This window comes from Phalaenopsis equestris, unplaced genomic scaffold (assembly GCF_001263595.1).
Source record: "Phalaenopsis equestris unplaced genomic scaffold, ASM126359v1 Scaffold000130, whole genome shotgun sequence".
Lineage (NCBI taxonomy): Eukaryota > Viridiplantae > Streptophyta > Magnoliopsida > Asparagales > Orchidaceae > Phalaenopsis > Phalaenopsis equestris.
The window spans coordinates 305,951-321,234 of NW_018164572.1; the positions used below are offsets into that span (position 1 = coordinate 305,951).

Here is a 15,284-nt window from a genome sequence, read left to right on the forward strand (position 1 = left end):
TATATATATTGTATTGTATTGTAACACGAAAGGGGAATTTGTACTCTTTTTTCGTGAAACCTAAAGAAGACGTAGGCAAATTATCAAACCTTCATTAAATCTCTGTGTTTTCGATGATTCATGTGCTTTCTTTGCTTTAATTCCTCAACACGTACCCATCCACCCCTCAATCTATCGCTCGCCACCACAAGCCTATCGACCTCTCCAACCCACCCTACCCATCCATTAAGTTCCAATATATTATGATTTAGATTAATCTATTTAGTTTAAAGTAGTATTGCTTAGTTTGGTGCAATTTGATTTATTAACCTACCTTCTGACCTTAGAAATGGTTAATGTAACCTTATATAAATAAAATAAGCAATGAATGAATACAATATGACATTTTGAGGTTAGCTCCCATATACAATAAATGAATGCAGAAGCTCAAGCCTATTTTATTTTGATGGAGACAAATACATGAATAGTACTTTGATTTAGCCACCACCCTTGATATGTTCGATTGACATAAAAATTATATGATCAACAACTCACATATAAATGAATTATAAACTGAAATTTTATCTTATCCAACTAACATGTAATCAAAATTTTCTAAATTGCTTCCACCATTTAGATATTAATTTTTCGGGCATTAACGTAAATGCCACCCACTTTCTATGTATTTACATATCCAACACTCAAAACTTTCTTTATTTTTTTGACTTCTATGCCACCTTAATCTTCATATCACATCAAAAATACCATCTCTCTCGACTAGCAGTTGGATACTTTCGGCTCCAACAAATGAAACTTCGATTCCAGGCTTAATCCATACAAGCGCGTGCATAAATTTGAAGTTAATTTCGCTACGCATATAAATATACAAGATTTATGAAGCCCAGCAAAAGCAAGCTTTATTACTGTTTTATAAAACCGGCGGCAACCGAAGTAAATATCTCCTCAAAATTACAAAAAACTGAAAACATATCATGGAACTTCTATGGAGTAAATATTATTGCAGCAATGGTGATCAACTGCATCGCTTATTGCATCATTCCCATCCCTTTGAAAATAAAAAAAATAAAAAACTCTGCTTCATACCTAAAATTCACAAATAAAAGAGCTCTTCTGCAAATTCTGAAACTTCAGATCCACTGCCAATTCTCTTATAATTGAGAGTTTTAAGAGAGAAATTGCTTTAAGAGGAAATGGATGTGTCGTATCCATTTCTATGCGACTTCTGCCATCTCCATGCGGTCCGGAGGCTCTGTTCAAGGTCAGTATACCTTGCCGTCCAGTTCAGTTCTTTTTTGATCTTGGAAGGGTTACTGTAAACTTCCGCATAATCCCCAGGTCTTCTTTCCAAGTAATCAACTTTTATGTCCACACCGGTAGCTTTCTTGCAACTTTCTACAAATTCCTTCACTGATCTTCCTGATAACACAGTTTATAAGCAAGTTTGTGTGTCAAGAATATTACAAATTGAGAAGTTCTACTCAAAAATCAAATATTTTAGTCAGATCAAAACATAAAAAGGGAAGCTTTACATACATACAACTCAATTTTTTATGCATTTACATATCTAATAACAAAACTTTAAGTTTTACATATATGAGAACATGTGTATTTCACTTTTTAAAAGTTAAAATAATAATATTTTTAATGTGATATGAAAGATTGGGGTGGTATAAATGTAACAAGCAAAGTTTATGTAAATGCTTAGGAATTGATTGGCATGTATGTAAATGCCCCTACTTTATATATATACTGCCTGACCTTTTCCAGTTCCAACATTGTAGATGCCAACATTTTTAGGCCTTGCCTTGGTGAGAGCTTTTACATGAGCATCAACTAGATCTGTTACATCAATATAATCTCTTATACAAGTACCATCATGAGTAGGGTAGTCTGCTCCTCTAACCTACAAATTCCAAATTTTAAAAAAATTACAAAGCTGTTAAATTCGCACTTTTGTAAGGTTTGTTTGGCGAAGCAAAGTCCAATCTTTACCTTTAGTCCTGGTATGATTCCTCGAGCAGCATCGAAACACGCGCCTGAGATGCGCCCCTGGTCCCGCAGCTCTGGTCTAGGGGCTTCACCTAGCCTTCCTTCCGGATCAGATCCGATGACATTGAAATATCTAATAATGGCAACATCAAGAAATATATGTATGTACATGTATATATTAGAAACAAAGCATCATAGGTGATATATGTAATTTAGGAATTTTCACAAAATGTCAAGAGAAATAAACCTTAGAATCATAATGGCCATGTCTGTAGTCTTTGAAAAGTCAAGGATGATATCTTCAGCCATTTTTTTGGCCCTCCCGTATGGATTAATGGGAACCTGGATGATTATAAGAAGAAAACTTCAGCAACGGGTTTGTTTGGTAATATTTTTGCTGTACAATTTCAGAATTTTATGGGCAAAAATAACAACCAGAAAACAAATTGTTGATATGTTTTATGTTCAAAATCATTAAATAGAATAGCACTCATTTGCACATCAATCACTAACCTGAGGAGTATTTTCAGTAATGGGCATTTTCTCAGGTTCTCCATACGTTGCACAGGTGCTAGAGTATATCAGGGTTCTAACACCATGCTTTGCCATGGCCTCCAGAATGACCAAAGTGTTTGAAGTAATGTTGTGATAATATCTGTTGAATGAAGCCACAACCAGCTCAAAATGGCAAAATTTAACTCAAGAAAATAATCAAAATGATCCAAGGCTGTGCAAAATACCAAATTAAATCCCAGACTATTTAAATAGGGACTAATACAATCCTCAGACAATTTAAATGGGAACTAAAACAGTCTTTTATTGGAGAATCATTTAGGTTCCTACTTATATAGGGCCTGCTTATTCGGGTGCGGCGGCACTGTTTGGTTCCCACGTTCGCAAAAATTATTCGTGTCGCACCGCGTCCACATCCGGGAATGAAGCCACAACCAGCTCAAAATGGCAAAATTTTCAAAATGGGAATGAAGCCACAACCAGCTCAAAATGGCAAAATTTAACTCAAGAAAATAATCAAAATGATCCAAGGCTGTGCAAAATACCAAATTAAATCCCAGACTATTTAAATAGGGACTAATACAATCCTCAGACAATTTAAATGGGAACTAAAACAGTCTTTTATTGGAGAATCATTTAGGTTCCTACTTATATAGGGCCTGCTTATTCGGGTGCGGCGGCACTGTTTGGTTCCCACGTTCGCAAAAATTATTCGTGTCGCACCGCGTCCACATCCGGGAAATCCTTAATAGGCTTCGACACAGGTAAAGACCCGCCGTCCCGCGTTCACCACCGCCCTTGCCCTAGCAATTTCGGAGGTACCCCTGATCTCTCTCGCCCTCTCCGTCCCAAGATTCCTTTTTGATTCATCACCCTAGAGGAGATCGAATATTCTTCCTTTCGATTTTTCTTTTTCGATTTTTCTTTCTGATTCGTAAGGTATGTTTTCCCTCACCGTCAATGCTTCTTTTTCCTCCTTAACTGAATAGCAAAGATTTTCTTCATCTTCTTTTTATTTCAATAGTCCAAGAATGAGAATGATTTTCTTCTTCTTCTTTGTTGGGCGTGAGGAATATAGGAGGGTTCTTCTTGAACTCAGACTTATAATGCAAGCGTTTGAAGCTCTGAAAATCGTTATTCTGAGAGTTTCTTTACCATTCAGAAAGTTCTTGGGCACGAATTAGTTTTTTAGGATGTGTACGATTCTTTTCGGAATTTACCATTCTCTGAATTTTTTTTTATACTACAAATCTGTGGGGTTGATATTTATGTAAATATATATTTGGGAATTCAAACCCAAAGTTTGTGGCAATTGATATGCATTGAAGAATGTTACGAAGGGATTGGTTACCAACAAGATTCACGCATTTGTTTTAGGGTCAAAAGCATTTGATAATTGGAGTGCCTAGAAGTTTTTATTTTGTTCTGTAAAGGCATGCTATTACTGATGTTTTCGCAGTCTTCTCTAATGCCCCTATCTTCATTAGACATATTGGAAGTTTGCCAATTTTTTGGATGGCCGATTAATGCTGATTTGGAACTTGGGGGAAGACAAAAAAAAATGTTGAGGGGCAGATACATACAAGCCACCCAAAAATTTCTATTGTATGTAGTAGTGATTGTAATGAGGGTTGACATCCTTTCAGGCTTATGTTGAATGCTTAAATTTTCTGATTCCCACGTTCGCAAAAATTTTTATTTGAAGCATTTGCAAACTTGGCAATGTTAGTTTGGCAATTATCAAATTGTTAGTTTGGCAATTGTTAGTTTGGCAATGTTAGTTTGGCAATGTTAGTTTGGCATTGTGTATTTAAAGCATTTGCAAACTTGGCAATGTTAAATGCTTAACTTTTCAGAATGTTGTGAAATTTGGCAATGTTAGCTTGGCATTGTTACATAAAATAGCACAAGTTTTTGAAATTTGGGAATTTTTTTCTGATTCTCGTCAAAGACTTACGGTAATAAAAAGAGCTCATTTAAAAGAAGACATTTTAAGGCTGAAAAACAGCTATAAAAGAGAGGCTCGGGGACTGTAACATCTATATATATCATTTTAAGGATTGTAATATCATTTTAAGGCTTGGTTACACTAAAATGGGTTGCGACGACATTTTTGTTATTTCTATTTATTAGAGTGTTACTATTAATTTTTTGTATCAATTATCAAATGAATTTTGGGGATTGTAATATCTATAATGCATGGCATTGCATAGCAATGCAGGCATCAAACTTTGAAGAGAGGCTTGGGTAAATCAAAATAGCACATACGGGTTGGAGCTTATAATATTATTATAGGTCTAATTTTAGCTGATGTATGCAAACTTTGCCAAGCAGCGCTGGATGATGAGGGGCTATCTGTTTGCTTCCCATGATGAGGGGCTATCTGTTTGCTTCTCGTGTTCTGTCTTCGTGGAATACCTTCTCGTGCTGGATATTTTGGTTGGGGGCTATCTGTTTGCTTCTAACTACTTATATTTGCTTCATTTCTTCAAAGTTTCTTTAATATATATATAAATTAGTCATTGTTGGTGATTTCTACACTTTATTGGTTAGTTGATTAGCACAAGAGAGCATGTTGTATTGTTCTTCATTGAGATTCAAAACCATGTAAACTAACACAATAGCTTAATAAAACATGTTTGATTCTTTTATGTAGATGTAGGTCTTTGATCGAACCACATAATTTTTTTGTGTACTTTTATTTTTTGTTTTGATAAGAAAATTGCAACACTATGAAAATGCTTGGTGTATCGGGTAATGCAAGTACTTATTTTCCTTTGCCTTTGTTCCATATTTTCCTTTGTTCCATATAGTTCCAACATGTCTAAGGCGGCTGAAGGGGGACTGTGTGTTATGTGGGATAAAGAAGTAACAAATATTTTTTGCGATCTATGTATTAAAGAAATAGAACTGGAAATAGGTCAACTACATATTTCAATAAGGAAGGTTGACAAAATATTGCTAGAAGGTTCAAAGAATTGACAGAGAGGGAATACAACAGACTCAAATTTAAAAATAAATGGGATCAGTTGAAGGAGTGAAAATTTTGGAAGGAGCTCAAACGTGGATCCACAAGTTTGGGTTGCGATCCCGTTAAGCGAAAAATCGATGCTCCAGATGAATGGTGGGCTGAAAGATTGGAGGTAATAAATAGAATCTTATTTTGTTAATTATTGTATTTTTCGAATGACTGCGCCCATTTTTATGGATCTTCTACATGAGTTATGTCGTAACCACAGTCTCCATGAAAAGGACGATAGATACAACCACGATAGAGGTGTTGGCGATAACATCATATATTCTCTCACAGAATAAATCAGTTAGAGGAGCTATGAAGTGATTTCAACATTCCTCAGAAACAATTAGTCGATATTTCTCCAAAGCTATACAAGCACTTGTGAGCATAGTAGCACAAAAGATTAAGCAAGCGGATCCATCGTTCGCAATTATTCCTGAACAAATTACAAATGATCCCCGTTACATGCTGTATTTTAAAGTAAGTTTTATTAGTTTGTTACTTTAGCTTCACTAACTATGAGTAACAGAACTGCATTAGGCAATCGATGGTACACATGTAGATGCGCGATTACCAAGTCATGAAAAGATCGCGTACATTAGTCGGAGTGGTACAACTACCCAAAATATCATGACAGTGCGTGACTTCAATATCTGCTTCACATTGTAATGGCGGGATGAAAGGAAGTGCACATGACAGTAGTTTTTTTTCTATGCAACTAGGAATAGAACACAATGTTTCCCTCACCCACTCACCCACCTCACCCACCTCCAGGTTTGTTCATCTCACTTAAACCTATAAATTACAAGTATTATTTTTCATTAATATTGTCTTTCATAACAGAAAAGTATTATTTGGTTGATGTCGGATATCCGATGTTGAGGGACTACCTGAAGCCCTACCCTGACACCAGATACAATATTCCTGATTTTATACAATATTCCTGATTTTGAGCGCTGATTTTGAGCGAGCAAGTGACACGATCCGTGGCAGAAAAGAAATGTTTAACAAACGACACTCCTCTTTAAGCTAGGTAATTGAAATAATATTTAGGGTGTGGAAGAAAAAAATTAGTTGTCTTACGTGATATGTCGTCGTATCTATTTCCCAAACAATTATATATTGTGGTGGCCACTATGACACGTCACAATTTCATCCGACGACATCCCTCTCAATCAAATACGATCTTCACTTTGGTTGATGACAATGAACTTATTGACTCTCCAGAACAATCAGAATCTTTCGCTGGTCAATCATTACCCAAGGATGAGATCAAGTCGATTGAATTTGAAACTCAAAACGGTGAAGGTGTAGCCGAGATGACTGTTTTAAGGGAGTCTATCGCAGATGTTATATCTGGATGTTGATTCAATACGCTTCTTTATTTATTATATGTTTATTTGAGATGTAATTCATTGTAGTATGGATTTGAATTTTATGGTTTTATTAAAAATTTCGTATTTTTCATTTGAGATGTAATTCGTTGTAGTATGAATTTGCATTTTGTTTTAAATTATTTGTTTTGTTTTGTTTTGTTTATATTTTTGTTTTGTTTTTGTTTTCTTTTTTTTTGTGAGTGTGCGAGGCCAGTGATGATAGAAAATAATTGTGTATTTCGGTCGAACCGATTTTCCTTTATTTCGGTTCTCATATATAAAGTTTAATTTAATTTTATGATCTGACAAATTATCTTTTTTGGTTGTTTTATCTCACTAATAGCATAAGCTCTAGGATTTCATAGACCTCCCGAGTACCTCCCGAGTTGTGTTGTGTTACCTCCCGAGTTGTGTTGTGTTACTGCGAACTACCAGCTCCCTTACTCACGTCACACTAGCCTCATAGCAGTGGGAGACAGTTTTACAACTGTCAGAGTGGTGTTTCAGCAAGATGTGGTTTATTCCGTTAGACCGACATTCCGACATACTCCCATGACGACAGTGATCGTGTTATGATGGTTTTCCAAGAGGACAGTGCCGCTAAGGATAGACGACGTCAGAGTTTTAAATTGAACGTTTTAATTTTTTAACATGTAATTGTAATTGTATTGTTTTTATTTTATTTCTTTTGATACTCACAAAATAGTGAGCAATGTACTTTAATTTTTGCAATTGAACTATAATAGTTTGAGACATCTGTTTTATCTATTATTTTTCATAAACAGTTTTGTTGCAAACATCTTAACTAAATAAGGCTGAATGATCATTTATTCAATAACAGCTCCCAGTAAGTTGTCTCAAATAGCAAATCAGCTTATTCTGATAATCTGCAGATTATCAGAATAATCTAATTATCAGCAAATTATAAATAATCAACAGCTGCGCCAAACAGACTCATAGTCTGAGGACTAAATTAGCATACTCTGAGACTATTTTGGGCGCTGCAAATAGTCAGGGTACCATTTTGATCTCCTTCTATAGAACTCATTATTAAATTACAGTTTTGAAATACTTATTGAAACTGCAAAGTGTTAGCCAATAGAAAACTAATAGGCATAACATAATAAATACATAGTAATTTGAAGAAAAGTCGGAACTACATTAAGAATAGATATTCTACACAATTTCCTATCAAACTTGTTTAAAAAATTTTACTGCTTAAACATCCAGTTTTATTTGTCGACATCAACTAGATTCATTAGCACACTTCAGTGAAGTAATCTACAAACTAGTTTAACAACATATGTCAGTTGAATGTTTTAAGGGGAAAAAAATCATAGCAGCCTACATTCTTCTAGCTGTTGTAGAAGATAAAGGTAATGCACTTAGGGACTGTTTGGTTGAGTGAATTAGTGGTGTACTATAATTCTTTTGCAGGGATTTGATAAAATTATATGATTGGTATGAAAATTTACAAATACAAAGTAGAGTTTTAATGAACTTGAAGTTTACAACGCAGTTCATTTTTGCTGAAATTTAGAATTAGGCCGATTTGACCGAATTTTAATTACTTCTTTAAATTATTATAGGCAAGTCGTCATTGCCTGCCGCCCACCTCCACCGCCCCACGCTGCCGGTCACAGCCGCCCGCAGCCTGCACCAGCCCTTTGCCGCTCCTTGTCCTCGCCCACCGCCCGTTGTCGCCGCCTACTACCCTTTGCCCTAGTGAATACATTATTTTCAATATACTTCGAACCGAACAAAAAAATATAAGTCTTCTACATTTATTCTACAGTGAATCAAACAATGCAAAAGTATTTCAAATACATTGTAACCATAGTTTTCTGCAAATCTTTTGCATTGCATTTCATTTTTAACAGACCAAGCGGTAAATCTAATCCCTTGCCTGTTTGGTATCATTTTCTATTAATTATTTTTTATTATTTTAAACTTTAGATTTACTTATTTTTATTTTATATTTGTTATAATTTGTAGTAAAAATATTTTTGTTTTCCTTATATATTTATTATTTTTAGAAGCAAAAAGCACTGGTTAGATAAAATTCATCCACTGATCCTCCCTCTTCATCATCTCCACCGCCTTCAGTAGAAGCTTTGTACTATGGAGAAGCCAAACCATCACCAACACCTTGCCAACCACCCTGTTTTTAAAATTTTAAAAACATATAGAACTTGTTTTGAGTTTCTTTTTTAAACACAAAACAACTTGGATTTTAAAATTAAGAAAAAAGAAAAAAAAAACTTGACAAGTCTTTTCTTTTGCATCTTCAATAGTAACTAACTTCTACATAAGGGGTACTCAATTAAGTGTTTAAAATGAACTACAAATCCATCCCATGCATAAAAAAAAGTAGCGAAATTCCCAAATCATCCATTAAAGAAAAAGTAAGCTTACCTGAGAGGTTCGAGAGTACTCTCACCAACGTAAGCCACTGCTGCAAAGTGCATCACAGCATCAAATGCATTTTGTGCAAATATGCGGTCAACCTAATTGTATTTAAGGAACAGTCCCCCATTTTACAAAAAATGAAAGAACTAGTAGTCGTATATATATGTTAACCTTGCAAACTATAAGGATACAACTTTAGCATCACCTAAATCAGCATAAATAAACTGAAGCCTTCCAGGCTCTGGAAATAACTTCTGGAGAGTTTTAACAGCCCCAATATTTCCCCTAGAAAGATTATCCTGTCAAATTGGGGCCAAAAATCTGTCTTAATAGTTTGAAAATAAAATTATAGAAAAAAACAAAGAGATCGAAACTCTAAGATTGATACAAAAATTGAAGCATACCACTATGGTTACTCTATAGGAGTCCTTTAAGAGTCGAAGAGTTGCGTGTGATCCGATATAGCCAGCTCCGCCGGTTACTAAGACATGCATCACCCCAGCTTCATGTATAGCAAACTGACGAAAGCCACACTAAAATCATTAGATCAGTAGCATAAAATTAAAATAATAATAATAATAATGAAATTTCAATATAATCAAGTGTAAAACAAAAAATAAAAAATTTCTTTAGGAGCTCGTCTGTCCTGTTATGATACAAGGCAAGTAATGAAAATAGTGACACACAATTAAGCATCCTAAGAGACTAATAAAAACCTATAATCAATACTCGACAAGATGAAAAAGTAAATTTAAAGCAAATAAACAACAAAAATACATTATGCTTTTATGGATGGACAAGTTCTTTCAAAAAAAAATTTCCAAATAGCTTACAAATCAAATATGTATAATGTGTTCCATTAAACATGATCAAACAAATGAAATTTTAAATTTCAAGCTTACTTACAGACAATCCATGTTAACAAATTATTTGAAATATTGACACAATCTAGTTTTCTCCATAAGGTTCCCTTTCTTTGTAGGAATATGGAATCAATGAACCAAAAAAAACAAAAATAATAATAACAATAATTTCAATTTGATTTGTAAAAATAACTTCACTAAAAACCTCATAAAGAGTTAAATCTTGTTCAATTGATTCATCTATTACGAAAAGCTTGTTTATTCGCTTGCATATTCAAGACAGATTTAATTTCTAATATAAAATCATAGATTCATGTTCACGTGCAAAAATTATACTTAGTTTCTAATTAAAGCTATAACTATACAATTCAAGTTGCAGGTTCAGTCAAAATAAGGGTCACAAGTACATTTTCTATTTCAAAATCACTTTATAAAAAAAGGTTTAGATTCAACAATGACCTCATGCTCGAAGTCGACTTCAAATTTGGAATATCAATCTTGCTTAATTCTGGTTTTAAGTTCAGCTTCAAGGTCTGATTTACTTTGTCTCAAAAACTCAAGCTCTAATATGGCTTCACACTCACCTTCAATTTTAGACTCATTTCGAACTGTTGTTCAATTATAGATTTAGTTTCATAACTATGTTTTAATGAAGATACAAGTTCGGATTCAATTGAGATCATATATAGATTCATAGTGTACTAATAAATCATCTTCTACATCCAAAACATTTTTTAAAGAATCCTCATAAATTATAAAGTTTCTTTAACAAGGTCATACTTGACTAAGCATGTTTTTTGTGAAGGCATATACTTAACAAGCTTTACAGAATAAGGTAATGATTATTGCAGGAAAATTTAGTCATAAACGCAATAATTTTAACATGATGTTTGAAATATTCATCAATACTAAAAAATCTAGATAAAGTCTCACATAATTTTTTTGGAGTTTCTACTAAATTCATTCATAATCTCTCACTTAAAATCTTAACAAAACAAATAGATAATGGTTTCAAAATAGTCCAGAGGCAAATAATGCTTAGTTAAAAGGCAAAAAAACCATACAAAATATTCAAACATTCAAGCATCATTTTATTTATAATCTTAAACCAAACATACAATTGGTCCCAATGTTCTTCCAATGATAATTTCTTTTGAAGTCTATGTTCTATATCAACTAATGTTGATTTGTTTTGCTTGCAACAATATGCCAATAAAATTAGGTGTGTTTGACAAATCTCATGCAAGCAATTTCCACAATTACATAATAAAATAAAGGGCACTCTTTGAAATTTCCACAAAGTAATACTTCTCATTGAATGTATCAACATAATTTTAAACATAATAGTCACAATGTTGAACATAGAACCATAGCCCTCCCAAGTTCAACTAAACTGCCTCATTTATAATTTTCATAATTGCCAATTATTATGGCATACTTGATGTATTAGAGTTCTGTTTGGATAAGAAGTAAATTGGTCATTTTCTATTTTTATTAGCGTACTCTAATCCTCTCTTATTTATAGGAGGGATAAGGGCTGATTTTAGTATGTGGAGTTGTAACCCTATTTGAGTTGTGTTGACGGTATAAGAAAAACAGAAAAGGAAGAAGAAAGAAACACGAAGAAAAAGAAATAATAAATAAATAAATAATGCTCTTCCACTGTTACAAGCACGAACGAAAGCCTCTTTGACATTCATTCGTACTCTTTCTTTTGGACGGTTTCTGTCTTCCTCATTGATTTTTCTGTCCTTTGCAATTACGGCATCTGTCTCTTCCTGATTTCAATCGATGAAGCCTTGCCATTCTTCACCAAATCACATACAGGTTTGCACTGTTCTCCCTTCACATGTTCTTCCTTCTACCAAATTTTCCCGTTAAAAGCCTAAAATCTTCTTTCTACTTTGTCTGTTTTCTACCGTGATTCCTATTTTCCCGTGCCCGTCCTTGTCTTCCCCACTCACGACAGCCACAGAAATACTTATTTGAAACCCATACAATCAATTGATTCCCCTCTGTTGAAAGCCGCTCAACAGAAATCCTGTCTCCCATCCTCGCGAGATTTAATTTAAAAAAAAACGTAATTAAAAAAAATGAAAGCCTCTGTTGAAAGCCGCTCAACAGAAATCCTGTCTCCCCATCCTCGCGAGATTTAATTTAAAAAAAAAAACGTTATTAAAAAAAATGAAAGCATCTGTTAATTTTTTGTTCCCTGTTCATCGTCTCTTCTCTCTACCTCACGCACGACAGGGACACATCTATTCCAAGTTGTGCATCACCACTTCCACCATCCCACGCCGCAAGCGGATTATTGAAGTTAATCAGCGGAGGAGGTTATTACAGTGGATGTTACTTGGGGGTTACTGTGGAGTTAATACAGGGATCATTGAAGCCGAACTTTGGGGGATTATTATGGAAGTTTATTGTAATGGTTATTTAAGTAGATCACATGGTTTCTTGGGGGTTATTGTGGCACGTATTTTCTGTCTTGACACCTGATGTACCTCTACGTGCAGTGTAGGTTATTCCTGAATTATTTTTAGATTATTTTTGAGTTATTTTTAATAATCCCAAAATAACCCAGAAATAAAGATCGCGGGTTATTTCTGGGTTATTTCGGGATTATTAAAAATAACCCAGAAATAATCTGAAAATAACTCAGGAATACTCTACGCCGCACGTAGAGCTACGTCAGGAGTCAGCACAGAAAATTTTTTGGTTATTATAGGGGGTTATTGGAGTGAAATAACAGAGATTATTGAAACGTTATTTGAGGATTATTAAGGGGTTATTACGGCGTTAATGAAGTTAATGTCTCAATATTCATCAATAATCCTCTCAATAACAATAGTGGTTCCACTGCAATAACCTTCGCAATTCCACCTCAATATTTTTTTAGGTGGGATTGATGTAGCACAAATAGTGACATATTACTGGAGTCTGCACACAGAGCTACGTCTGGACTCCATATGAAAAATTTTCTCCATTGCCCCAGCCCGATATATGTCATTCGCTTCTTAATTTCTTAACTTGTCTAAATTGAAGCTCTCATTTTGTGTAATCAAGCAAACTCTAAAATCATTTGCCCTACCTGAAAACAATTTTGGGGCAATCAGGGAAATTTTTAAAAACCTCCATTCAATCAGATCAAAGTACCTGTTAGGCGGGGAAAACTATACTCATTTGGAAAATTCCTTTTTTAAAAAAATTGGGGTCTGACCCTTTCTTGGTGGTACGATATTGGGGCAATTTGAGAATTTTTTTTTTAAAAAAAACTTCTATTTGAGAGCAAAGTACCCATTAGAAGGGGAAAAACACAAACTCGTTTGGAGAATTATTTTTTTTCAAAATTGAGGGATCTTTATTTACAATCTAACCCTTCATGTAGGTGCACTGAAGACCCGTCGTAGTTTTTAAAATTGTGGGTTAAATGTTATTTTTGCTCCTCGTCTTTTGAGACCTTGGGATGAAAATTATAAATTTGCTCTCGACCACAATGTCATATGAAACTGACCAACGATTTTCTGAGATAACTGAAAAGTCGACATTCTACTGTACCTCCTATTGGGGTTGATGTCGACAGACTGCCAAACTTCCGAGTGAATTTGGACTTGTAAATAAACTAAAATTTTGGAATTTTTAAACTCATAAAAAAAAAAGAATGCCTCATTTAAACTTTAAATTGATTGGGAAACTCGAGCTTTTGAAATTTAAGCTTTTAGGGTCATAAAATATCAGGGACCTTTTTTATTTTTTTAAATATTTAAGCTTTTTAGGTTCTAAAATTTTTAAAGTTATAGCTTTTAAAACACAAAACTTTAAAGGCTTGCGAATATTAAAAAATAAGACTTTAAAATTTAAGCTCAGAGGACTTCAAAATATTTTGAAATTGAGCTTTTTTAAAATTACGCTCGTAGGGTTTAAAAATAGACTCAAGGTTGATTTTTTCAGATTTAGGCTCCTAGGGCGAAGCAAGATTCAAATATGAAGCTTTCTTAATTCACTACCGATTTCACAACATGTCAAGTAGCGAATAGAAGACGGTCCCACTTAAACCTTGAAGATATAACATTGCATGTGATAATTTCCAAATAAAAACTTATAATTTCAATATGACTAAATGTCTTTAAAGTTTATATAAGCTTCTTGTTATTCCTAAGTCAAATGCAATAATTTGGAATAATGAAAATATTTTGAAACTCAATTTAAACTCTCTTAAATTGTGTATGCTTTAAAAGTTTTATAGAGATAAGAATCTGATACGTGATTTTAAAATCTCTTGTTCAAAATTGCAAATCATAGCTATGGTTTAAGGGTTGCAAAAGCTTTTAAAGTCTCAAAATTCTTTTAGTTATTCAAATACATAAATTAAAAGCTTGTATGTGCTCCAACCAAACATATTGAATGCTCAAATAATAGGTTCGAGAATATTGCGCGGGCTAATCAACCCGCCTTGTCTATAGGGCAGGGTTGTAAGTCCTACCAACTAGTCTGATCCTCCTCCTAGCAAGAACTGGAGTCAGCGAATCTAGTAGATTTTAAATAAACATTCAAATCCTACAATAAGAGTTTACAAATCCAAATTACCAAACTAATTTGATCCTCCTAAAAAAAACAACAGTCGACAGGACTTATATTCTAAAAGTCTAAACTGCTAAAACTGAATGCCTTTTTTAAATATAAAATGATCAATATCTTGATGATGATCTTATTGATCAAAGATTTTAACCTAAGGGGTTAATTTTTAAAATTAAAATTTTCACAGTAACAAACCTAATATTTGAAATAAAAACTCAATCACTAAAGATTTAAAGCAAATTTTATCCGCCCTCTGCAGCAGTTTGTCGAGAGGGACAAAATTTTGATTAAATTCAGCTCACAAAGATTGTATGTCATATCAAATATATCAATATATCCACAATCAAAGTAATTGCATGTCAATAAGGATATGGCCCGAGTCTTCTGTCCGCGCGACTCTGCCGTCAAATGACACCACAAAATAGCAGTTATGACTAGAGCCCTCTGACATGATGGTTGCCGTCAAATTGCACAATTATATTACGGTCAAGATCACAGCTCATTTGTTCCCCAATAGTTTAATACTCTTTGAATTGTGAA

At 33.9% G+C, this 15,284-nt stretch overlaps 1 protein-coding gene across 1 annotated transcript; it reads right to left on the reverse strand.

The window, feature by feature from the left end:
• Positions 1 to 884: 884 nt before the first annotated feature.
• On the reverse strand, positions 885 to 12,268 carry LOC110021291 (UDP-arabinose 4-epimerase 1-like). The gene is made up of 10 exons (XM_020719730.1): positions 11,820 to 12,268; positions 10,270 to 10,274; positions 9,708 to 9,824; positions 9,495 to 9,602; positions 9,310 to 9,401; positions 2,503 to 2,644; positions 2,237 to 2,331; positions 1,993 to 2,122; positions 1,759 to 1,903; positions 885 to 1,416 (listed from the first exon to the last, which is right to left on the reverse strand). Exons 1-10 carry the CDS (start codon positions 11,860 to 11,862, stop codon positions 1,181 to 1,183), a joined length of 1,113 nt encoding a protein of 370 aa, XP_020575389.1. The 5' UTR covers positions 11,863 to 12,268; the 3' UTR covers positions 885 to 1,180.
• Positions 12,269 to 15,284: the final 3,016 nt, after the last annotated feature.